The sequence below is a fragment of the Pantherophis guttatus genome, chromosome 3 (assembly GCF_059756535.1).
Source record: "Pantherophis guttatus breed Tessera chromosome 3, ASM5975653v1, whole genome shotgun sequence".
In the NCBI taxonomy this organism is placed as follows: domain Eukaryota; kingdom Metazoa; phylum Chordata; class Lepidosauria; order Squamata; family Colubridae; genus Pantherophis; species Pantherophis guttatus.
The window spans coordinates 83565594-83592377 of record NC_142065.1 but is presented as its reverse complement, the minus strand read 5'-3'; the positions used below and the strand labels follow the sequence as shown (position 1 = coordinate 83592377).

The 26784-nt window shown below is 38.5% G+C and overlaps 1 protein-coding gene across 2 annotated transcripts in view; it reads left to right on the top strand.

Moving 5' to 3' along the window:
• The first annotated feature begins 5384 nt into the window (after positions 1-5384).
• Positions 5385-26784, top strand: part of SNX7 (sorting nexin 7) — a 59918-nt gene continuing 38518 nt past the window's right edge. The window contains exons 1-2 of one of the 2 annotated variants that reach the window (XM_034437260.3): positions 5385-5730; positions 20523-20705. In XM_034437260.3, coding sequence (XP_034293151.2) covers positions 5542-5730; positions 20523-20705 — 372 coding nt within the window. In that variant the 5' untranslated portion in view covers positions 5385-5541. The remainder of the gene's footprint in view (positions 5731-20522; positions 20706-26784) is intronic. The other variant, XM_034437261.3, reaches the window with a different exon arrangement.

The following is a 26784-nucleotide window of genomic DNA, read 5'->3' as shown; positions in this document are numbered from 1 at the left end:
CAGCTTCTATGTGTGTTCATTGGAGCATAGTGTGCTATTAGTTAAAACTCAGCAGAGCAACCTGAAGCCTAAGAGCTGCTTGTCAAAACCCCTTCTGTATTCCCCAGACTCTCTCTTATTAAATTTGGGCCTTGTGCATATGAAAGTATTGTGACATATATATGTATTTTCCTGCCAATTCTAACTTGGGCTCCCAATCATAATTTCCCCATAAATCCTCTGATTGCAGAGAGGTGAATCTTTACATACGCCAATAGACTTACTTCCAGGTCAATTCAGCAGCATTCAAAAGATTCTTGTAAGCCGGTAGTCTTTAAAACCATCTGCTTATTACTTGAAAAGAAAACCATCAGGAAAGGCCAGGCCTATGGGAAGCCAGCATTGGCAAATTGCTGTCCTGTACGGTTGCCAAGAACACAATGCGGATTGTACCCACGTGATCAAAGAACTGAGCTTAACTTGACAAAATCTTCAATTAAAATGTGACAGAATGTTGAAGATTCTTGCCCAATCCATGAACGGAAAAGGGTCATATGGAAGGGGCCTGACTTAACAACCTAAAAGTACATTTGCACTGCTTTTATTGTCATTTGTCTTTGGAGTAAAATGGGTACTGGATTCGGTTCAAGTGTTCCCTTCTCCCTGATCTTTCCAGAGTGGTATTATGGATCATATTTGGCAGGGCACTCAAAGTATGAGGCCAGTTACATCAAAAACAACAATCCTGCCAGAAATACGAAGAAATAAATAACCCTACTCAGCACTAGCAGTTACATAAGTGCCATTGCTTTTAAAATGAATGTGCAATATTGGTGGGGAAATGGATAGCCTGTGCTGGCCATTATGCTGATACTGTTATAGATTTAAACCTAATAGGACAGATGTTTGTTTATTCAAAGATGCCACAGAAAGCATAAGCCAACGATGAACTCTCCAGTGCTGGTTTTAAAATGCCAGGCAGTATCACAAAGCAAAGATCAGTGGGTTTTGTTTTGTTTTGAATTTTTAGCCCATCATATAGAAACAGAGAAAGCAAATCTTTAAGGTGATAGTCAGACATGCTTGTCAAAAGCAGGCAGTGGCCAGGAAAATAATCTCCCTATCTGGTATCCAAAATGAACTACATGAAAAGATTACACAGACATTAACATAAATCCAAGACTTAATTGTATATATTCATTTGTTGTGATTTTCTTTGTTGTATTTATACACCCCCAAATTCAATAAAAAAGGCTCCTTGCAGTTTACATCCTAAAAACAAATTTTCAGAAATTTCAGAACAAATCGAGAAATAAACAATGATGGTATATGTTTTGCTTTTCCTCCAAAAGCTGAAGACAGCAGCCGTAGCATTTTTTTCCTCAATTTTTTTTCTCCAGAATAGCAACTTTGTGAAGTAGGTTGGAATAGACAACAATAGCAACTTGTTTAAAGTCACCCAGTAAACTTCAGTGACCAAGAGTGGATTTTAGGCTAGATCTCCTGAACTTTAGTTCAGTCTTCTAACCATTGTATTGCGGGAAGAAATATCCACCTGGTTCAGTTCCAAGCTGGGAGAAAGACACTGGAAACATGGAGGCTGCTTGGAAAGATGATTTAATGATGAAGCGGAACCACAGGGTTGGTCCTGGGCAGCTGACAAAATGGAGTTGAGAGTGGGTGGGTTTTTATACCTTCTTTGGGCTTTGTATTTGAGCTTCCTGGTGCAGTGCAAGAACATGTATTTGATTGGCTGTTGTCAGACTCCCATGGGGCCCCCTAGTGGTTATGTAGGGGTCATAGCTGGCTCTATAGGCAAAGTACAAATCCTAGGTATTTGTCTGAGCTAAGTTTGGCTGAAGTTTCTGAGGGTGATGCAGTGAAGGGACTTGTTGGTCAATTCCTATTGTGTCTTAATGGCTTTGTCCTGAAGGATAATCCCATCTTCCTGGAGCTGAAGGTCTTGTTTTGTAGATAGGCTGGCCCAATGGTGAAATCCAAATTTTTTTACTACCGGTTCTGTGGGCATGGCTTGGTGGGCGTTGCAGGGGAAGGATACTGCAAAATCCCTATTCCCACCCCACTCTGGGGCCAGCCAGAGGTGGTATTTGCCAATTCTCCGAACTACCCAAAATTTCCGCTACCGGTTCTCTGAACTGATCAAAATTTCCACTACCGGTTCTCCAGAACCTGACAGAACCCCTTGGGCTGACCCTATCTTTCTTAATAGGCACAAAATATCTGCTGGGGGCTAAGTCTGCTTCCTGCCCCAGAAAAACCCAACATGTTTCTCTGTTTCTCATTTAGGGATATATAATATTCTGCCTTTTTTTAATATTCCTCAAAATATTTCATTCTTCTAGGAAGGTGGGTGCTGACTTTCTACAGTATCATACAGTATCACAGACTTCTCAAGAGATTCGCATTTCATCAGATCTGTTACTGTATTAACCATTGATCTGTACTCATGAAACTGATCCCATTTAATGGCATGAAACAGCAGCATCACGGATATATATACTATTCCAGATATTTTTTTCTACAGTGCAAGTAATTATTGTTTCATAAGATTAAACAAATTAAACTGACTCATTTGTCTACAATAAGAATGCAAATGGAGATTTTGTTTCAATCTGACACGGGTTGTATAGAATGATGAAATAGTAGGTAGATTGTAAGAAATGAAGGAGGAAAAAAAACCAGTTGTGATTTTCAAATGTTCTAACAGCCTGCTAATACTTGGAGATCACATACTCTGATAAAGGATTCTCTGTATGTCTGATTTAATCTTTCTGACTTAGCTAGGTGTCTGAGGTTTTACAATTTAAATGGTTGTGAAGGAAATGGTTGCAGCCATTAATATCAATGTGAGGCATATTAAAAGAGCTGGAGTGGCATACTGAGTTTGCCACTTAAGGAAGAGCAACCATTAAATACCGTTTCTCCCAAAATAAGACATCCCCTGATAATAAGCCCAATCGGGCTTTTGAGTGTATGGGAATAAGGCCAAGCACTTATTTCAGGGTTCAAAAAAAATATAAGACAGGGTCTTATTTTCGGGAAAACACGGTAATATTACAGCCTCTACTTGACTTGATTAGAAATTTTGCTGAAAACCATAGGGTGGGACTCACAATATCCAAAGGTGTGCCTCATTCTTTTTTTTAAAGTTTATTTTTCTTCATTACATTTCTACACTGCCCATCTCACTGAAGTGACTTTATGTTCCTCTCTATACCACAAAAATAATCAGTGGAAAACCTGCTTGGGTTGCCCGTTATTCTAAGGTGAGGGACTAGACAGCCTTTTTCTGTAACAGCTCCGAGCCTTTACTAATGAGAAATGCCTCAGAATAGTTCTGTTTTCTTCTTGGACAGAGACTTCTGTTTCCATAAGATACTATTATCTTATCACGTTAGACATATATGCCGCTGAGAAACTGTTTAACTATTCCAGCTGCTGCTTTCATTCTTCTACCATTTAAGTGCCATGGGTTTTAACAGGTGAGAGTTTAATCTGGGATTTAAATGCATTGTAAACTGCCTGGGGAGAACTTGGTTTGAACAGCATCATGCAAAGATTTTTTTAAAAATGTTATTGTGGAAAATTGATGCAAAATGCCAATATGTAAGGAAGAGATTGGTAGACAAATCAACAAGAGTCTCTTTAGTCAAAGCCTATTTTAAGCACCAGGTGGAATTACACCTGAAGCTACATAAACAGGTAGTCCTCAATTTACGATCACAATTGAGCCCAATATTTCGGTTGCTGAGGGAAACATTTGTTAAGTGAATTTTGCCCCATTTTACAACCTTTCTTGCCACAGTTAAGTTGTTCAATTAGTAACACTGTTGTTAAGTGAATCTGGCCTCCCAGATTTTTCCAGTAGGGAAAAAATTTGGATTTCTCCCCTGGGATCACATGACCCTGGGATACTGTCATAAATGTGAGTCAACTGCCAAGCGCCTGAATTTTGATCGCATGACCATGAGGATGCCAGTAGGGTCATAAATTTGAAAACTGGCCACCAGTCTCTTTTTTCAGTGCCATTGTAACTTTGAATGGTCACTAAATGAACTGTTGTAAGTCCCTGTACCAAAATATTCTCACTCTACACCTAAGCAAGGAAACCAACCAAATCCATAGTTAGCTCAACTTGGTATGGCGAGCAAAGTTGCACCTGTTCAAACATCCTAAGCCTACAAGCATCATTTCCATGGGATTATGCTGAATTACTCTTCAGGGCAGAGGGAGTACAAGTAGTCCTTGATTTACAACAGTTCACTTAGTGACCATTCAAAATTACAACAGCACTGAAAAAACGACCTTTGACCATTTTTCACACGTATGATGACCGTTGCAGCATCCCCAATGTCCATATCATTTACACTGGGGTGCTTGACAACGGACTCACATTTACGACTGTGTTCCAGGGTCATGTGATGCCCTTTTGCGACCTTCTGAGAAGCAAAGTCAACAGGGAAACCAGATTCACTTAACAACTGTGTTACTGATCTTAAGAGCTGCAGTGATTCAGTTAAGAAATGTGGCAAGAAAAGTCGTAAAATGGGGTAAAGCTCACTTGACAAATTTCTCACAACGTAACAACATAAATTTGGGATTCAATTGTGGTCACAAGTTGAGGACTACCTGTACCTGTATACAGCTCTGTAGCGGACAAAAAAGCTCTACAGAGAATCATTAAAACTGCCCAGAATATCATCGGACTCTAGCTACCAGCCCTGGACGACATCTTCGAATCTCGCTGTTTGAGGAAGTTGCATAACATTGTCAGAGACTCTTCCCATCCTGCTTACAATCTTTTTGGGACTGTTGCCTTCTGGCAGAAGATACGGAACAATTCAAACTCAGACCACACGTCTTCTGAATAGTTTTTATCCCAGAGCTATAATTGCACTCAACAATGAACTAAAGGACCACCGTCAGTGAGCTGTCGGACAATATTACTTGGTCTGTTGTGTGGATGTTTGGGTGGTTTAGAATTGTGGGGAATTGTGGTGGGTGGGGGGGTGTTTGAGGATTGTTATGTGTGTTGGACCTGGTCTTTGGGTGTTAAGTGAATTTCGTTGTATGGGTATACTGTGTATACACATACAATGACAATAAAGTTGTTGTTGTTGTTGTTGTTGTTGTTGTTGTTGTTGTTGTTGTTGTTGTTGTTATTATTATTATTATTATTATTATATTATTATTATTATTATTATTTTCGAAATGCCTCCTCATCCCCCTACACACCCTCGGCACCTGTTGCAAGGCTTGCCCAAGGGAGGAACAGAGGCAGCTTTAGTAGCTTAGGGCTGTTGGGGGCGATATTAAAACTAGGCGCCAAAACCAAGGCCGGGCTCGCTAAGGATTTCGCGCGGAACACCCCGCTCGCCGCCTTTCCTCCGTCCCTCTCCGCCCCTGCGCAGTGCGAGCAAAGGGGCGGCCGAGAGCTCCGCAGACCAATTACCGCGCCGAGAGGAGGAGCCGCAAACCCGGGTCCGTCCGCCTCCCGAGCAGGGCGCTCCGCACATAGACACATACACAAGCCGGGGAAGGATGGAGGGCGAGCGGGGCGCGTCGCAGTCGCCGCGGCCTGTCTCCTCCCCTCCCCCTGGCGGCGAGGCCACGGCAATCCGCGCCGAGCCGCCAGCGCCCCTCGCGGACTCAGCGCGGCCGCTCCTGCCTCCCTCCTCCCCGGAGCTGCTGGAGTTCGACGACGACGAGGACCTGGAAGTGTTCAGCAAGGTACAGGCGCACGGGGGAGCCTCTGCCGGCTGCTCCCGGAGAGCCCGGCGGCCCTCCGCTTTCCCCGTGGGGCGCTGGGGGTATCAGGGCAGATTCCCTTCGCCGCCTTCCCTGCATTCACACGAACCTCGGGAGCGTCCTGCGGCTTGTCCAAAGTCCCCCCGCGCTCCGCCCTTTACTGTGGAGCTGAGCTAAGCTCGCTTGTCCCGACTGCGCTGGTGGCGGCCACATCCAAGGCTAAGAAAGAGAAAGAAATTAGCGGGGGAAGTTCTTCCCCAGGCCAGAAGTTTGCAAAACACGGCCTGCCCTAACAAGCCTTCGGAGGAAACCACCTTCGATTGAGTAGCAAGAAGGAGGATGGGGTAGACTGGAGTGGACAGACCAGCCCTGGCGTTGGCTTTGTGGTTCCATGAAGGGCTTTCCAAGTTGCCCAGAAGAAGCAGGACAAGTTGGAAGGGATTTGGGATAAGGGAGTGTCCTCTTTAGGAATGTCCTCCCCCTTTCAGGATAGCAATAGCACTTAGACTTATCCCAAAGGTGCTTTGTTTTGGTTTTTTTCTTTGAAGATGTTTGGCTTCTCATCCAAGAAGCTTCTTCAGTTCTGACAGGATAGTAGGGAATGGAAATATTTATATACCTTGCAGACAGCTGGTCATTTGCATCCTTTTAGAGGGTCGCACTTGGAGGTTTATCTGCACCTCAGTGGTGCTCCTGGTTCCTGTAGGCTGCAATTTTTTTTTCTCTGGAAATCCAATGCTACTCCCACACTATTCAAAGGGTGTTCATCCCAAGGCCAGTTGCCTCCTGATGAAGCACCTTTGGGACAACCATGACCTGAATGACTAAGAATCTTTACAGGCACTTAGACTTACATGCCGCTTCACAGTGCTTTACAGCCTTCTCTAAGCAGTTTACAGAGTCGGCATATTACCCCCAACAATCTGGGACCTTGTTTTACCGACCTCAGAAGGATGGAACCTTGAGCCGCTCAGAATCGAACTCCTGGAGTGAGCACTGAGTTAGCCTGCAGTACTATATTCTAACCACTGCCATCACGGCTCTTATACTGTTTCTGCCGGATACCGTTTGTGCAGCTCACAAAAAATTAAGATCCCAAACAGTTTTCCATAAAGTAAAGCATTCTGTCAGACTACACTTCCCATTGTTCCCAACAAGTACCACTGTTTTGGCCAGGGATAATGGAGATTGGAATCCACCACATGTAAAAGGCAGCAAGCTGCATTTCAGTGATCCAAGCTAAAGGATGATTTCTGCCAAAGGCCTTCTGTGGGTATTGGCCTCGTTTCACATATTTGCAGGCTGCAGTGGAATTAAATATTTGGGCTCTGCATAGGCACTGTAGTATCTTAATGCTGTGTTTCCATGCTTGGCAGATTAGAGAGAGGGCCTGGGGATGAAGTAGGCTGGGTTCATGGGTTGAGCTGAGCATTTTGAGACTGTTACTGGAGGTAGCTAATGTCCCTTATTGCTTTTTTTGAGAACAAGATTACCTTAGTAATGAGGCACAGTATAATAGGGAGAGGGGGAGAGAGAGATTTGAGTCTTGCCTTTGGCTTTGTAGTTCTGGCACTGCTCAGGAATTTGATCCGGATTTGTCCTTCATTGTTGCTACTGTGCCAGAAAAGACAGGCTCCACAAATCACTATTTGTCACACTAGCAACACATAATTTGTGGTCACCACTGGCCCTTCTTCCATGCACAGAGAATACAGCACGAAACAAATATCTGACATTGCAAGAATCTTTGTTGTAGGACAACAAAAGGAGAGTAGGCTTTGTTTTGAAATGAAAGTTGACATAACAAAAAATTGCCTTCTCTGCTTCCCTCCTGTTGTGCTGAGCTTTAGGAGAAACGGAAGTATTCTCTAGCTGATTTTGCCTGTTCTGAAGCCCAGGACAATGACATCAAATTTGCTTTTCCTCCTGCTAACAGAACATTTGCAAGATATGCTGACTATGAACCATTGCCAAGACTGGCAAATGGCATTGAGGAGAATTAAGGGAGGTTTGCCTTTGCCAAGATTGCTGGAGCTTTTGCCTCCATCCTACGTTTTATAGGGTATATCTCAGAAACTTTGAAGCCACTCATCCATGCAACTGATCATGTATTGAAATGGACCTAGCAATTCTCAAAAGTTTTCTAATGAGAAAGTGGTTCCTGTTTTTCTACCTTGAGTGCTTCTGAATTTCTTTCAGATTTCTCTTTATGGTGGTTTTAAACTTTATACTTGGAGCTGGGAATGGGGTTGCTATATCATTATTTTACCATATATTCCCCCCCCCCAAGCCTTTCTGATTGGGTTTCATTTCCAACCTGAGAGAAGGGAAGGGGATTCACAGAAAGAGTTCTTTTATAATGCTTTCCCTTGGGATTTAATGAAAAGTTTGGAAACAAGGAAGGGTGCAGATATTTGAAGAGATAATTGTATTATGAAAAACAGGACTTTCACAAACACTCCTTGGCTATCTAGTCATCAGATAGGTGCAGGTATAACTTGTATCTTTGAATGTTCTTCTTTTCTGAAATAATTTCAAAAGCAAATTCTCTTTCATCAGATTGACTGAGAATTACAGTAGTTGGGGAAAATCAGGACTTGGGGATTTATTTATTTATTTTTGTGTATTGCGCTAGTTACATTACTTGGAAGGAGAAGAGGTGTATGGCCAATTTAGTTTCTCTCTTTCTCTCAAGATGGTTAGCATCCTGCAGCTGATTATTAGGATATCAAAGACCTCAGTGAAAGATCATAATTGGAACTGAAAGTTGCACGCAATTTAAATAACTCTCTGGTTCTTCTACTAAATGTTCTCTCTGCTATCATACCAAAAAGAATTGGCTGCCAATTCGCAGAAATCTTCTCTGCTGTTTTCTCATAAATCTACTCCTTATCTGTTGAAAAATCAGGCAAGTTGATACAGGTGCTTTCTGTATGGCTGATGCATTGCATTAGCAGAAGTGTGAAAAACTAGTCAAACAAGTGAAACAAACAATGTTGTCTGTATCTGGGTTGAATTCTGCGAATTGTGTCACCTGGCCATAGGCCTTCAAAAATTTTGTCGTGATATGTTGTGTACTTTATACCCATACAACCTCTCTCAGGATTGTGCAAAGCAGATACACTCAGTATGGCTGTCCATCCTGCATCTCTTGAGAATTTCAAGGATAAGCAGATCAGATGTTACAAACCTTCAAGAAGATCCATTGTCTCCATGAATAACCTTTTGCCCACTTGCAAGGAGAAAAACAGCTGTGGTGACAAGTTAATTCCGCTATGGTTGATTATGTACAAGTGCCGTTCAGTTGGTGTCAGCTCTTCATGACCACATACATAGATTTTCTCCATGACAATATGCCTTTAACCTGGTTTTTTAGGTCTTCTAATGTTGTATCTAAAATCTATTACTTCTGTAATTGAGTCTATCCACCTTGCTGCTGTCTCTTTTTCTCTTTCATTCAACTTTCCCAGAATTAAAGCCTTCTCTAGAGAAGTTAGTTCTCATTTATAGTATAATTTAACTCATGTATGTTTTAGGGTAGTAATAAAAAGGCCACATCACAAATACAAGGAATCAGTTCAAAAGTATCACTCTGAGTGGCTTTTACATTCAATCCTAGAAATAATCTCAAAATAAGTTCCATCATGGTAAATGAAACTTAATCTGATTTTGATATCACAATTTGAGCATCGTTGTTCTATATTCTTTGCTTTAGCTCAAGGTTTGATCTGCAGGGCAAATAGGAATTTCTGAAAAAATAAATGTGTGTCTGCAGTAGTTTGTGCATTTGAACCTTTGATCAAAATACCTGGAGCCTTGATGCTAGGCAGGTCTAAGACATGGTTTAACTTCAGTTTATTTACTATTTATAGTTTTAGTTTAAGATTCCTTCTTATGCTAGCAAATAAGATACAGGGTGGAAAACCTGAGGAAATGGAGATCAAATGCCTGAAGAAAATATTTTATATATTTGCCAAAAGGCCATTAGAGGTGCAATGAATTGACTTCTCTCAAGTATATTTGCAATAGAGAGAAAGCCTTTGCCGCCATCCCAGTGACTTGCAATTCAGATGTCAGGAGGATTCAAAAACAGTCTTCAAAACGGGTAGATTATTGCTTGGTTCAAAGAAGCCAAGAAGATGTTAAGTCTTGGGCTAAGATATAGTTTCTTTAAGCATTTTTTCCAATAAATGTGATCCCAAATATTGCTTTTTCATCTTGATTTAGCACATTGCTATTAAACCACACATTTATTTATTCCTTCAATAATGAAAAGGAAATAATGAGACAATAGTGAAGGCCTCAAAAGTAGAGTCTAATAATTATAACCAAAGCCAGTTATATGGTACAACCAACTTGAACAAAGGCAAATACTAAAAATAAGGTATATTTCTGATGCATTATGGGATAATGAATCCATAATTCTCCAGATCTATCTAAATTGCAACTCACAGGCGCCACAGTCAGCAGGACAATTGCAAATAATGGTGGGGCCTGTAGGTCAGCAGTTCCAGAAGACCACATGTCATTGATACAGAGCTTGTAATCTATCAGAAACCCTGATTGGGGGTGTGAGGATTTAGTGATCAGATGGTGATAATCTTTAAATGCATCAAAGATGAATTATTTCCATGATAGATCTGTAATGTAAAAACTTTTCTATGCTATAACATTGTTCTGGTGACTGGTTTGAAGATAGATGTTCATCAGGACAGATATTACAAATATTAAACCCTAATGTGTTTTCCTAAAAATTAAGGGAAATAACATTCATATTGTAGCTGTACAAGACAACAGACATTTTTCATTCTTGAAACATTGTGCTCAGTTATGTGTATGACAGAAATTTATGCAACAAAATATCTAAAGTCAGCATTTTAGAGATAAGTACTAGATTTGCTATTGAATATGAGCCTAAAAGACATTAATGAATCATTTATGATTCATACATTTCCTAATGTTTAAAAATAAACCCAGTTAATCAGGAAATATTTCCATTCGGTGTACAGGATCATCTTCATTTTTTCCTCCATTTTTCTCTAGTAAACACTAAAAGTGAATATTTTTATACTTGGATGTAGTATATGTAAGGTTGTTTAACCTTAGATATTTGTCAAATGTTTTTTTATTGGACTTTGGCAAGACAAGTGGGATAACATTTATTCATATCTGAAAAAGATTGGTTGGTGGGAAGGGATAACCCGACCTATTCTCCCTTCCCTATTCTCTTTTCCATTGCCAGCTTCTCATCACCATACCCAAATTGATTACTATTTCCAACCCAATGGGAATTTGTTACTATTCCCAGTGCATAAAAGTTGATGATGTCAACACCTAGGTATCTATTAAGCTATGGGAAAATGGAAAAAGAAGTGTCAGGTTGAAACTGCAGTGGATTTAAGAGGGGACTATATTCTCATGTTGACACAGGGCGATCAATTGCTTCAAGTGACCTTTTTCTAATATGTAGTAAAGATCTTTATCTAGCTAGACTTCTGTCAAGTTTGAATTGAGGACAACCACACAACATGTTGAAGTACAAATTACCCAATCTCACTTTCATTTAAGCTTATTGTAGTGTGTTGTACAAACTGATCCTGGAGACTTGAAGGGGATCACTATATCTCAAATATATTTATATGGCTTGGAAAGACATAGTTCCATTAATTTTTTTTTTTTTTTTGCAATATTGGCCTAAAGGGAACTGAAATCCAAAATAACTGGAGATGAACATATTGCATCTGCTGTAAAATTACCTATATTATTAATGTGCATAAGAAACTATTAATGTATATTTGTTTGTTACATTTGCACGCTGCCCACCTTACCAATAAAATGACTGTGTTGTTGCTTAATGTTGCTTAAGATGGGTGTCTATATAAATCTTTAAAATTAATCAGCTTTTCTATTTATGAGTCACACTATGTGAACCAGTAAAATGTGAATCCAGTAAAATCTCAGTGGAACTCAAAAATTAATATTTAGCAAGAGGTGGAATCTGCCCAAACAGCCATGAAAGCCAGAGATCCCTTCCTAAAACCCCATTTTGGATGGGTGCTTTTTGGAATCTGTCTTCCTTGTTTGGAAACAGATCGATCTAGAAAAACTGTAGATATTAAGCAAAATGAAATTTTGTTTAAATATTGCAGGAGGTAGTACTAAATCGCGGATAGCTGTGGTGAATCTTTTTGTTTTGTTTTTTCTCTTTTCATAAAGTTTGTTTAGAAAAAAGTGCAAACACCTCCTAAAAACTGTCTAATCACCAGTCTGGGAGGAGGTTATTGAATGCAGAAGGTTCTGTTATTGATTATTTGGGATTATTGTTTCATAAAGAACTTCATGCTCCTTCAGAAAGGAAAAAAAGGTGAAAGTCAGGTGTGATTTCTGACGACTATCTACAATATTTTCTTGGCAACAGTATGGAGGTGATTTGCAATTCCCTTCTTTGGGTTTACTTTTTTTTAAAAAAAATCTCAGTCTTTCTTACAGTCCAGGGTTTTTCCTAGCCACTCACTAATCAGATCCCATCTTGCATAGTTTTCTGAGATCATTCATGGCCAGGTAGGCCCAGGCACCTGCTATGACTGATTCAGAAAAGCAAAATACTACTAATAGCAGCAGTAATAATCCCAACAACAATTTGTATCCACTATTTTCCCCCTAAAATTTCTTTTTTGGTTACGGATATAGAAATAAAGCACCATCTAGCGCCATGATGGCGAACCTATGGCATGGATGCCACAAGTGGCATGTGGAGCCATATTGGTGGGCACGTGAGTTCAGCTCCAGCACACATGCGTGCACCAGCCAGTTGATTTTTGGGCCTTCTGGGCCCACCAGAAGTCAGGAAACATGCTGTTTCTGGCCTCTGGAGGGCCTTGGGGGGGGGGGAGGCCGTGTTTGCCCTTCCCAGGCTCTGGAGCCTGGGGAGAGCAAAAAATGGGCCTACCGGGCCCACGTGCCAAAAGCAGGGGGAGCATGGGGGGGCAGGGCGCATAGAATTATGGATGTGGGCACACATGTGTGTGACCCCCCCGTGCTCCCCCCGCTTTTGGCACGCGATGGCAAAAAGGTTAGCCATCACTGATCTAGCATTTTGAAAAGTGGCATTGAGACCTCTGAGGATTTGATAGAAAAAGGAAGTTAAGAACAAGGGAAAAATCAATCACAAATATTCTCCTCTCCATTTTCTGATATTCTGGTTCAGTTTCAGGAATGATTTTATTTTATAGGTAGTGAATGGTGAATCCTGGAATGAGGCATTTCATTTTTTTCTCATAGAGACAATAGAGTGGGGAAAGTAAATGCTTCAGCTTGTAATGATTTATGCAAGCATTTGGAATTCATATATTAAATCACCGCAGTCCAAGATTCGCTGCCTTTTAGAGCTTTTCAGCTTATTTTACAGTTAAGTACCTACACTTTCTCAGATCAGTTTGCCAGCTTTCCAATCAACTTGAGTGTTTAGTTCCAAGCCTTCGTGAACACAGCTTGCTAACTAACTCCAAAAATTTTAGACAACAAAGTCTTGAAATACCGCTTCAGATGCTTGTATCGCTTATTTTAAAGACAGCTTACTGTTGTCTCTGGATTTTGCAAACATTAATAGAAGCGTTCCTGCAAAATCAATATTAATAGGAAGGAAATTCCCTTGTTGTCATACTGCTCCATGTATTCATCTGCAAAGTTTGCTGCCTAACCAAAACATCATTTTCTTAGCACACAAATACCTGGAAACAAATTGACTTCATATATCATTCCTTGCTGCTTGCTCAGTGGAAATAAAATAGCTCTCTAAGTAGTGAAAAATGAGAATCTTAAAACTGTCAAGTTTAATAATCCAGATTATTACTCAAAATATAAACTCAAAGTACATACATTTTAGAAAATGCTTGGCTATGTGGCATAAAGATACCCCTGGAGCATTAAAAACTTTGAATGGAGTCTTAGAAGACGATAACATGGGGCATATCATGTTCCTGTTGTGCATGAAAGTTGGGACTCATACTCTTAGATCCTTTCTGTACTGTAACTAAGGAAAAAAAATATATTTCTAGTTGCATCAGATTACCTTCTTTGAAATCAGTTCAAGTAATTAGCACAATGACCTCCTGGGAGCTAGTGTCATGTCGTGTAGTCAAGGGGTGTGGGTTATGAGAAGATCAGGTCCCAGTTCATGCCTCTTAAACGATCCACATTCTTTCAGTCTTAATCACTCATCTGCAAGATATGAAAATACAATAACATGCTAACAATAGCAATAGCACTTAGACTTATATACTGTTTTATAGTGCTATGTAGCCCTCTCTAAGCGGTTTAGAGAGTTGGAATATTGTCCCCAACAATCTGGGTCCTCATTTTACCAACCTGGGAAGGATGAAAGGCTGAGTCAACCTTGAGCCAGTGAGAATCAAACTGCTGGCAGTCGGCAGAATTTGCCTGCAATACTGCATTTTAACCACTGCGCCACCATGGCTCATCACTCACGGCTCTATGAGTGTGGCTTGTGATAGAAGTTGTATAAGTAATAAGGATGAAGTGTAGGCAAACAATAGTCAAGTGTGATCTAGACAGTTTCAGTGTTATTGGTGTTAAGGAAATAATTACATAAGTCTACTATGGATTCTGAATTAATTTAAGGAAGGTCCTGGAAACAATGCTTCACTAGAAAGTTATAAGGTCCTGCCAGATGGTTCAGGATGCTGCTTTCAAGGCTTTCAGAGGTGCTAAAAGAAGAACTTACCCCAATTGAATAACAAAGACCATGATTCCTTATTTCTCCCTCCAGCATTTCCCTCCTAATGTTTGCCCCACATACAGCCTTTTATATATTATCCTCAGATGGAATACTGAATTTGTAAGCCAAGAGGTCAAAGGCACTGATTGCAAAATAACCATTCTGTTCTGTAGGACACCAGAGTCAGGCAGGGATATCCAGTTAGGAAAAGGGCCCCGGGAAATATTAGTAGCGACAGGGAATAAAATTTATATTAAAAACTTGGCAAGGATGACCTTTCTACTCAGTTCTTTCTGTTTGCCTCACTGATTGCTGGGTTTTCGTGAAATAGAGATACATGTAGCAAGATGTTATCTGTTATAAGCTAATGTCAGAGCCCTGAGCCATTCCTTCTATTAATCAAACCAGTAAACAACTTCTTTTCAATTACTTTTCCTTGGAGCCTGTTTTAATAATCATAAAGAATTTGGAAAACTTAAGATCATGAGCTTTCTGGAATTTCTTTTGTTTAGCCACAAAAGGGAGGTGGGAGTATTACTGTATTTTTCGGAGTATGAGACGCACCTTTTTCCCCCTTAAAAGGGGGTGAAAATTTAGGTGCTACATCTAATGTAGCCCCGCCCACCCACTGGGCCCCACCCTTTGGCCTCTGCCTCGCAGCAGTTACCTCCTTGCAAGCAAACAGCAAGAAAAAACAGCTGCTTTCAGCTTCAGCACAGCCTAATTAGCACAAGTTGATTGGATCCGCCACCCGACTCTCAGCTGATTTGCTCTCAGCTGCTTTGCGCAGGGCTCTGCTGTTTGCTGCAAAGAGGTAAATTGCTGGAGCAGATATTTTTTTCCTTGTGCTAATGAAGCTATGCTGAAAACGAAAATGAAAGTAAAGCAGGCTGTTTGCCGTTTGCTGCAACGAGGCAAAATTGCTCAGAGGCAGAGGGAGATTTCTTTTTCTTCTTTTCCTCACCAAAAAAGGTAGGTACGTCTTATACTCTGAAAAATATGGTAACCCAATCCAATCATTGGCCCAACCCTCACTCCAACTCTTTTTTATTTTGTTGTGTCTCCTTTTCCTTAACATTGGCCATGTCTTTGGTCTTCTATTTTTTTTCAGGTAGGACCATCTGATCTAGCAATACTTTTGACCTTGTTGCTCCCCCCTCCCTCTTTTTATCTCTACGCGTATCTGAAGTCACTCAGAAGAAATGCAGAAGGAACAGCCAGCTCTGATATTTCCTTTCTTTTGCCAGCTTTTGGTTGATTTCAGAGAGAAACATCTTTGTGTCATCTGAATCCACGCATAGTCCACCCCACGAAGAGGTCTTGAACCAGCCAGTATCCTCCTCAAACAAGGATCATCCACTGAGTCGGGTTTGCAGTACTGCTCTCAGAAGATTGCTAGATTTTATAGGAATGTACATTTCCTTCCTAGACATTGGAAACCCTGTTTTCCTGGATGTTTGATGAAGATTTACTGATCTTGATTTTCCTAGTCAGCCAGCTTCAGCCAGAACGAGAGGATTGGTTTATTACTTTGCAGTCTTTAAAGTAGTCTTGATCCCCAACTCTAAGAGAACTGGTATTTCAGGAGCCAAGGAGCACCCTGCCCAAACTCAATTAAACAGCCTTGGCAAAACAGTTACTAATAAGGAGTGCCTACTTTTCTTTCCATACCAACTATTTGAGGATCCATGTAACCCTGATCTTCATGAACTCCGTGCACAAGTTGCAAATAAATTCTTTTCTCACTGCATTCTCTTTTCAGCGCAAAGATGTGCTATTTTTAATCCCAAGTGAATTGGTATCTGTGCAAAAGGTAACCTTTGACTGCCGTTGAACCTTAACTAGTGGGACCCATATAACACATTTCCTGCCCTCTTTCCAGTGGCAAACGGCCTCCAAAATGGTGGCTTTCTTTATGGTGAAAGAGTCTCTCTGATTCTTTTTGTGTAACTCCTATAGCTAAACACTGTGTAAAACAGTTTACTATACCCCCTACTGGTCTCTAGGCTCCTTGCGTTTCTCTCAGTGAATTGCATAATATGCTAAATACACTGCACCACTACTACTAATTTGAGTGCTTCGAATGTTAGCTTTAAATACCCTTTCTACTACCTTCCCCATAAATTGTCAACAAAGCAAAGTCTCAAAAAATAGTTAATAGGTTACATTGATTAGTTATTCATTACAGTTTTGTTTTTGGTTCTGGGACACATCAACCTGTAATGTAAAAGTTCTGACAGAATTGGCACTGAAGAGAAAGAGCTAATTTTTGTACTAGCTGACTGAAGTGAGAAGAGATGGGTTACTTAGCTACAAAAAAAAAAAATCCTTGAGGTAACCTGTCCATGACTTTGTTTTCCACATTATGCAGTAGATTTTTTGATAGTGATGTATGAGTTTAACGGTGACGAATGGCTAATGAGAGAAAACGTTTTAAATTACTATTGAAATCACTCTGTCAGGCATGAACAACCAGGATCACATGTGAAGAGTCCAGTAAGATGGTTTATTGCTCAAGCCGAAACACAGGAATATTCTCAGGCAGACAGTTTGCACCCAGGTGAGACTAGTTAAGGTTCAACAGCAGTAAAAGGAGAATTGGAGTTTGCCCTCTTATGCCCGTGTAGGGATTCCAGACTAATTCCTTGCTTGACTCCACTCCTTGGCTCTGCCAATCTCTCTCCAACATATCCACAGCTTCAAAAAATGAAAATTAAACTAGGTTTGTCTGCAGAATTACTATCAGCAGTGGAAGACACATTGTGGAAGACACAGGGAAAAAAGGAAAGTACAAACGAAAGCCAATCGATAGGGAGAGAGAGAAAAAGCTAAAGTGAATAGATGTGAAGTAAGAAGGTGCTCGAATATAATAAAAGAGAAAGGATTTCAGAAGGAAGGGCATTCATCAGGAACAAGCTGTAAGAGAAGGGGTCAGAAAACTTAACATAAGGTCAGAAAAATGGAGAAAGAAGAAAATTGAACTTGACAGATCTGCACAGATTTTGTACCGTTACCTTTATTCTTTTCTCTCTCTCCTTCAACTTCACTTCGAGTTTCTTATGCCTTTCCTTAGAAGTCTCTCTGGTTTTAGTAGACTGGCTTTATCTTTTCTTTTTTGTCTTTCCCTTTAGTTTCTTTAGAGGAAAATTTCCAGTCTTCATAATAAAAAGTTTGTCTCCAATCTCCATAATCAGGAAAATAATATACAGAAACAATTATTCTGATCACGAAGAGTGGGGGGGAAACCCACTACTCCAAAGGATAAAATTATGTCTGAATGGATATACTGTCTTTGAAGTCTTCCTTGGCAGGACAGTTTTGCCACAGAAAGAAAGTTCCTTGTGACCAGCTACATCTTATCCTTGATTTACGACCATAATAAAGATCAAAATTTGCCAAGCAAGGTTGTGGTTAAGTGACTTTTTTGCCACAGTTCTTAGGATAATCACTGTTAAATGAATCATGTGGTCATTAACTAAATCCAGCTTCCCCCTTTAATTTTGTTTGTCTGAAGTTGATTAGGAAAGGTTGCAACTAGTAATCACATGACCCCAGGATGTTCTAACCATCATAAATATGAAACAATTGCCAAGTGCCCAAATAAGCACAAGAACTAATCATAAGTCACTTTTTTCAGTGCCATTGTAACTTTGAATGGTTGCTAAATGAATAGTTGTACGTCAAGGATTGCCTGTAATGGTTGAACTAATATCTTTTAGTAGAGCTATCTGCTGCTGAAATACGATTTTTTTTTTTTTAATTTGATTCATATGCCGCCCTTCTCCGGAGACTCAGGGCGGTTTATAATGCGCTAAGCAATAGCCTTCATTCTTTTGTATATTTATACAAAGTCAGCTTATTGCTCCCACAACTGGGTCCTCAATTTACCTACCTTAGAAAGGATGGAAGGCTGAGTCAACCTTGAGCCTTGGCGAGATTCGAACCTGCAGTAATTGCAGGCAGCTGTTCTTAATAACAGGGTGCTTTAAACCACTGTACTACGAAGGCTCTTTGGTAGTACAGTGTATTACAGTGTACTACAGTAGTATCTGTTGTTGAATCGTTGGGTTCTTTTTAAAGAAATGCAGTATTTTACATAACATTTTTACCATTATTGAGCTATCATAATATAAGGTTCCATAGACAGATGCTGATAATCATTGTACCCATTCGGTTACACTTTGCACCAAATATTCTTTGAAAATCAATTCCCTCTGGAATGAGGAAAGTTAATCTATAATATTTTACATATTTTAGAATGGGATATTGAAGTAGAGCAAGCACCATTTTGATGAGAAAATGGTGCAAGAGGAATGAGCTAATGCATCACACTTCAAGATCAAAAAGCCTGCATATATGATCTTTGAAAATTGGGTAGGATAATTCCAAGTACTTCTTTAAATATCACATGCTTAAAATCACCTCTGGGTTAAGCATTATTATTATTATAATGTAGGGCTCATGAAAAATTGTGGCCTGGTTAAAATTAGTTAAGTCAATTACTTTTTTTTTTTAATTGATTTATATGCCGCCCTTCTCCGGAGACTCAGGGTGGCTTACAATGCATTAAGCAATAGCCTTCATACTTTTGTATATTTATACAAAGTCAGCTTATTGCCCCCACAAACTGGGTCCTCAATTTACCTACTTTAGAAAGGATGGCTGAGTCAACCTTGAGCCTGGAGAGATTCGAACTTACAGTAATTGCAGACAGCTGGTGTTAATCACAATGCTATCAGTCTGCTGAGCCACCAGGCTCTTAATGAAGTTAATTCATAATAAAACTAAGAAGAACATTCATGCTGGTTGTTATAGTGTGATTAAAGTGCTGATCTAGGAACCAAGAGGCCATGAGTTCTAATACTGCTGTAGGCGTGAAAAAACGACTGGATCACTTGGGGCCAGTCATTCTTTCTCAGCCCAACCCTCACAGGGTTGTTGTTGGGAAAACAGGAAGAAGAAAGAGTATGTTTGCTGCCTTAAGTTGCTTATAAACAATAATGAAGGCAGAATAAAAATCAAATAAATGTGTCTTGATAGCACCAAATTGGTGACACTTCATGTATTATATACTTCTGCTCTGCAAGATTGAGTACAAGTGAGGGCTTCTGTAGCAATTTGGTGATTTCCAGAGGCACCATTATTGTTTTTTGAGTTGTTTAACAATTTGTATTATAATCTCCAGGGAAAAGATACATGCAACGTTGCCATTGTATGATTCAATCAGTATTATATAAGAAAAAAGTGATCTGCAGGGCTAAATTCAATGCCATACTACAACAGAATTCTTGCTGCAAAGAAGAAGAAAACATGAGTGAATTTTGGAGGTCAGGGAAAGTTTTAGACCCCAATTCCAAGTGTATTTTCAAGACAGAAAGGCTACTGTAGCTGTTTGTTTGTTTGTTTGTTTGTTTGTTTGTTTGTTTGATTGATTGATTGATTGATTGATTGATTGATTGATTGATTGATTGCTATGTCTTCCCACCTCTCTCTGGTTGAATTTTGAAAAGCGAGCAGCCTGTTTTCAGGCCAGAAAAGAAAAGAACAGCTGGCTGAGATCTTTTGCCAACAAAGTGAAATGTTAGGAAACCGCCTTCAAAAACTGTGGAAGAATTGTTACATAGAGAAGGGGTAAAAAAGGCTGGTCAATTCTAGAGCAGTAATGCTTAATATAATTACTTCTCTAAGAGACATAATTGTAAGTATGTACACATAGCACTATTGATACTGTTCTTTCTCACCAAATAAGGAGCTATATAAAGTAAATCTATTATTTAACCTGAAATTTCAGAACTGACTCAATATATATCATTTTTCCTTCAAACTCCTGGACAAAGTAGCATGACATTCATTAAATGGCAACTAGTCTTCTGTGACTCATTTATTAAAAAAAACAGACTGAGCTTGTGTATTTTGCCTTACAAACTGTGATTCATCAATTGTGTATTAAAGCAGCAATCCCACGTTGCTTTTATGGCATTATCTTTTGGTAACCCTGATGACTCCCCCCCCCCCATTGCCTTGTTTATTTTCACAGGATGCGTCACTCATGGATGCGAACTCGTTCAGTCCTTTGATGCCAACATCTCCATCTTCGATGATAAATCAGTACAAATTTGAGGATGAACCAGAAGGAAAAGATCTTTTCATAACGGTTGATGATCCAGAAAGCTATATTACTGCCATTGAGACATTCATCACTTACAGAATTGTCACCAAGGTTTGTTTCCTCTTATAGCAAAGTACCACTTTTAAAAAAATTAAGGCCTTATGGATCTTGTTAGAGCAAACCATGATTTAATTATTAATTGACCAATCAATAAATGTATAAGCTGCCCCAATTGCCATGACAACATTAGGCAACTTATAATGTGCATTAAATGCATTTTTAGACTTAAAAATGAAGAAAAATCAGCCATAACAATATCAATTTTTAACTGCTCTCTTTAGAGAACCCACAAAAATAAAATAGTAATGAACAACAACAAAAAAAAAAGAAATAACCTGGGTGACATATCATCCTATTCCATGGCCTGCTAAAAGAGCCTGGATTTCATTTACATAGTGCTCATGGCAAATGGTTAGAGTAAAGTGTTCAGAAGAAGACAGTAAGTTTTAAAAAGTAAATAAGAGCAGTTGTGTCATTTGCATTAGTTCTAGAAAGTGAGACAGTGCAAGCTTTTCAAACCAGGTGTTTTCCGGATTGCAGCTTTCCAAATTATAATTGCAACAGATTTCCAAAGAGATTCTGTTTTGGACTTCCCTGACAGTAGTAGCAAACTGGTTTTGAAACTGCATGAAATTTCAAATGGGACTATTTACTTACTTATTTATTTAAGTATGTCTAAGCTGACTTCATTAAACTTATTCCTGATTGCAGATGGGACAGCTTTTCAAGAAAAAAAAATCATGCAGCCAGCAAGTGCTCTTATTAGATCTCAAGAGAATATAATCACTCTGTTTATAATTATACAGAGGAAGTTCCTTTATTTATTTTTCAAATTTCCAGGTCAGTCAGTTACAACTCCTCTGGGTAACTTAACAGCCAATTCAGTCTTCTCCCCATGTTGATAGAAACGAATGATTGACTTCCCCAAACACCCTACCTAAGGGTTCCATAAGAACCATATTTCAATGCTATTCTAAAGTCCAATAATGTATGGGGGGAGGCTGCAGATGCCTAGAAGGATGCTGTTTTAGAGAGTAGGTGCTTTGGCAGAGAAGGCCCCTTTCCTGGGACTTGCTTTATGATATGACCAGGGAGGATTGTATATGTACATCCAAACTCCTTATTTGGTACTTAAAGTTGGATCTTCAAATATATATGATGACCGTATTCAGAGGTGAAGCTCTTTGCTTTTCATGGATTTTTTTTTATTATAAATGTAAGAAAACATTAATTTTTCAGAAGCTGGGATGTGGCTACTTAACCCATGTTCATGTGCAATGCTAAACTTAAATGTCCATCTTTTTAGCTATGCCTGCTGGCCCATATTTTACTCTCCTGTGCAAGATGTCAGCCATGACCAGTGACATCATTGTTCAAGACAATTGATGAGACTCTTGGGGATAAACCATGTGCTATGAGTGAACTGAGTGCCTTGGCAGAAGAAATGTGATAAGCACGAGCAATCCAAAGAAAACATCCCAGACATTTTGTAATCACAATTTGTAAACAAGTATAGAGGTGGAATGCAAAGAGATATACCCATAGAAAGAATTTCTAAAACTTAGCACTGAAGAAAAGCTGAATTATTCAGTAAAAAAAAATTATAACCCTGGTTTATATTGGTGATAAAGTAACTTGATGAGTTTTGGCTTTGAAACAGTTTTAAAAAATCAGAGGAAAACAAGCAACTGAGCAGCAAGTACAACTCATTTGCTTTGCATTGAGTGTATTTATCTTTTCCCCCAACTGTGTTTGTTTATCTGTAGTCTCTATGAATTACTTATGTTACTTACAGGATTTGTAAGATCTGACAGGGAATACAAACCCAAAACAGAATCTTTTGGGAATTACATTGGAATTACAGTCCTAAGATCCTCTCTGATGAAGAATTGAAACCATATTAGAAGACAGGGATCTCACTGAGGAGAATTCTACATATTCTGTTACCAGTATCAGCCAACGCTCCTTATTGATGGCTCTTGTGTTCATTAAATTATTTTGATACCTCTGTGCATATTTGGCACAAGATTGAAATGTGTTTACTGAGAAGAATCCTGTGTATTATCAACATGACACAAAACTGTGTTTTAATTGAAAGAAAAAATTCCTCATGTGTTAACTTTTCCATCAAAGTTCAGCTGAGCCAGATTTTCATCTAAAAGGATTATCTTAACTAGGATTTTAGGTTGACGTTTCTCATTCAGGCTGCTATAGAAGAATTTCCTAATTCTACCCAAAGGGGAGAGCATTTGGAATAGAGAAGAGGATTTACAATATAATTCTAATAAATGTTGACTGAATAGGTTCAAAGTGCTATATAGGTAAGAGCACAAAACAACAAAAAATTGAGTATTTTTGCATTGTATAGATTGATTGCAACAAGATTCTAAATATTTGCATTGTAGGAAATCTAATAATTGCATGTGCTGTGGCCTCACACATTTGCTGCATTCAGGAAATAGAGGACTCGAAGAATGTATATAAATGTGAAAGTATTTATGAAAAAATAGATAAAAGAGTATCTAAATTTGAAGGTAATTTATGGACATATTTGGATATCTTTTATCTACTCAATTTGGAAAACATTCATCTCCTTTTTATAATCTCTAAGAATTTTCTTAGAGAAAAGGAGCATCTTCATTTTGAAGCAGTTAAATCCCAACTCTTCAATCTTAGATTAAGATCAAGTCTGTGTGGCATATTGGCAAAAATGTGCCCAAACTAACAAGTATTACCCTTAATAATTAACAAGATATGCTAAATATGCAATGGGCATGGTTACGGCTGGTAATATAGCCTACACTTTATCTTATTAAAAATGTGTTACATAAAAATGTGGTGATTCTACCTGCAACCTACAACCATCCTCATGGAAGACAGTGACTTGGAATGCAAAAAGAGTTAATGATAAACAGCATGAATTAATAAGTGAAAGTAAAGAAAGAAAGTTGTCTGAATTTCAGGGAAAGGAAAAGGAGTTAATACATATGAATGAAGTTGATTGAATCTTGTAATGGGTATGTGCACAGTGCCTTTGGAATCCAAAGATATAGGTTTAATTTAATAGGTTTAATTGAGTGAATGGTTAATTGAATGAATGGCCTTAATTGTATGTCAAAAAGTAGGAAGTTATGCCATCTAGGTTGTGATGGGTATGAATGAAAGCAAGAATCCATACATTGGCAATGCTGCCTATTGTGCTACAATGAATGCTGATAATTGAAGAATTAAACAATATCATTTGGGAAAGGTTATGCAACGTTCAGAATTAATGGCAGTCTAATATTCTGTTAACTGATGTGAATGGATGAGTAGGAACATGCTGAGAGAATGCAGAAGAAAGTGATTAGGCCATTGAGAGACCTTAGAAAAAGATCTTCTGTTAATTTCAGACACCTATTTTAATCATAAGCACATCCATTTATACACCTGAAAAGGCATGGAAGAAAGAAAAGTGACTCATCTTATTGTTTGTGATGAAAAGTTGTGAGCATTAGTGAAGGATACAAGAGTAATGAGAGATTTTGAATATGGGGCAAATCATTACTTAGCACTACCTAAGTACTAATCTTGGGAAATAGGGGAAGAAAATAAAAGACATTTGAGAATATGAAAATAGAATGACTGCAGGGAGTCCTATATGAAAAAGCATTAGGAAATAGCTTAATTTTGCTACATGAAGAATAAACATAAAGAGGATATGGAAGGTGTTTGGTACCAAGTAAAAAGATTTATATTGGAAATTTCCATAGATGGAATAGGAAATGCATTGTAGGATGATATTTGGAATGATAGTGAAAGAGGTGGAGAAAAAAATAATACATATAAAGAGAATGAATGCTATAAAAACCGAGGATGAGATAAATAGTTTGTGTAATGTGTATAGCAGAAAAAAATATGTGAAGAAAATAGTCAAAGAGTGCAAACAGCCCTTAGAATTAAAAGAGATGGGAAAAATGTAAAACAATTATGATGGAAACAAAATTGGCTTTGGAAGTGGGTGAAGAAAGCTAAACCAGGAATTGTGTCTGTTTGGAATGAATTTGAACTGAAGGATTCTTGGAAGGGGTATTTTAGAGATTTATATGGGAATGTTAGTATAAAAAATGAAATTGAAACAAACCCTATAAAGGGTACAGCGTGAGAAAAAAATAATGAAAAGGAGTGCTGTAAGAATGTTGAAAAATGTTTAGGCCGAATGATGTAATTGGAGAAATATTAAAATATGTTTGGTTATGGAGTGTCTGTATGACTTGGTTAAAAAGTGTTTGAAGACTGTTGTGAAGTTTCCGAATTCATGCCTGACATTTGGAATATATTCCTCTTATATAAAAGGAAAGGTAGTGAGAATGAATCCAAAAATCATAGTCATGTTGATGTGTTAAGTGTGCTTGGGAATATATTTGACATATTATAAAGGGTATAAGAGGTGGCAATGAGCAAAACTAGAGAAGTGCAGTGTGGCTTTATGCCAAGTAAGGAATTTAGAGGGCATAGTTTTGTTAATCAGCAGATCAATATCAGAAAAATATTTGAATGTGAGAAAGCAGATTTATTGCACATTCGTTGATTTACAGATTTGAATAACAAAAAGTTTTGTTTCATCTGGAGTTGAAGGTTGTTTCTAATTACAAGAGTAGTAAATCAGTGTCATCTTATAAGACTCAGTAGATATCTGATGGGACTCTGTTTTGGTACCTGCCTTCTGAAACATCCTTTCAGAAACTCAGCCCCCATACTATTGTCTCTCATGCAGGCTTTAAAAACCTGAACATTTTCTCAGGCATTGGAACCATGATAGGATGGTTTTGCTGTTATCTGTCTATTATTTTCCCTCTTTGACCATCTTTTCCTTTTTATGGTAATAGACTGATCCATTATGTTTTTAGTTTGTACACTACCCTGAGATGTGTTGAATAGGTGATCTCAAAATGTGATAGATAGATAGCTCTGTGAGGCGGTATATAAGACTAAGTGCTAAGCGCTATTATAAAACATAAATGGAACTTTATGAAATGACTGAACATTTAGCAGGGAGAAAGGTAATGTTGTGGGCTCCTTGATTGTTTAATGTATTTATGGTTAAATACATAAGGAATTGTAGAAGTCAGATCTTAAAGATGTATTAGTTGGGGATGTGAATGTGCCTGTCCTTTTGTATGCAGCAGATGTCATGTTGTCAGTTGAGATAAATTATACGATGCCATGCAATACGGTTCTGAAAATTAATGCATCACAGTCCAAAGTATTTGCGTTTGATGGGGAACATTGAGAGAGAATGATGGCAAGTTATATATAGTTTTTTTTTTAAAAAAAACAATTAGGTGAATTGGTGTATTTTGGTCAAATATTTACAAAAATGAGGAAATGGGCAAAGAAGTTTTGAAATATGTAAATGATGATAGAAAAGTAGTGGGTGGTATGTAATCTGCTCTATGGTAGGAGGATTTGTAGAACAAGATGGCTGTAAATCTGTTTCTGTACAATTTGTTACAGGAAATAAGAGTTGGGTATATCAGGAGAAACAGTAAAGTAAGTGGAATGTAGTAGGAACAGTGTACCCAAGAAGTGTTTGTGGTCAAACAAGAAAGAAAAGTGCAAGACTCTTTGCTCAGTTGATGAATGAATGTGGATTTGATATAAAAATAAATGACCCGTATCACAGAAGTACACTTTAATCATATAGAGAAAATGAAAGAGGGTTGAATTGCAGAACAAGTATATAACAGAGTGAGTGGAGTAGAAAGAAAGAAGATCTGGAAAGTTTTATGGTTCAATGGATTTGATATGGTATTGGAAAAGGGAGTGGTGAGAACAAAAGTCAGTGGCTGATGATTCAGTATATAAACATAGTGATTTTGCAGGGATAGAAAGATACGGAAATGTATTGTGAATGATATTGATGTAAATTAGATTTAACTTTTTCTTTTCTTCATGCCTACATTTCTTTGACTTTTTGTTTCTTATTCCTTCTTTGCACTTTGCGTGTGATTGCTTATCCCAGAAGGGAATAGTGCAATTGGAATTCAGGTAGGCATTTATGAATCAATTTAAATCAAAGTTAACATATACTGCAATAGGAAATCTTGGTTTATACTGGACTGTAGAGAAGCTTCAATATGTTTGCACA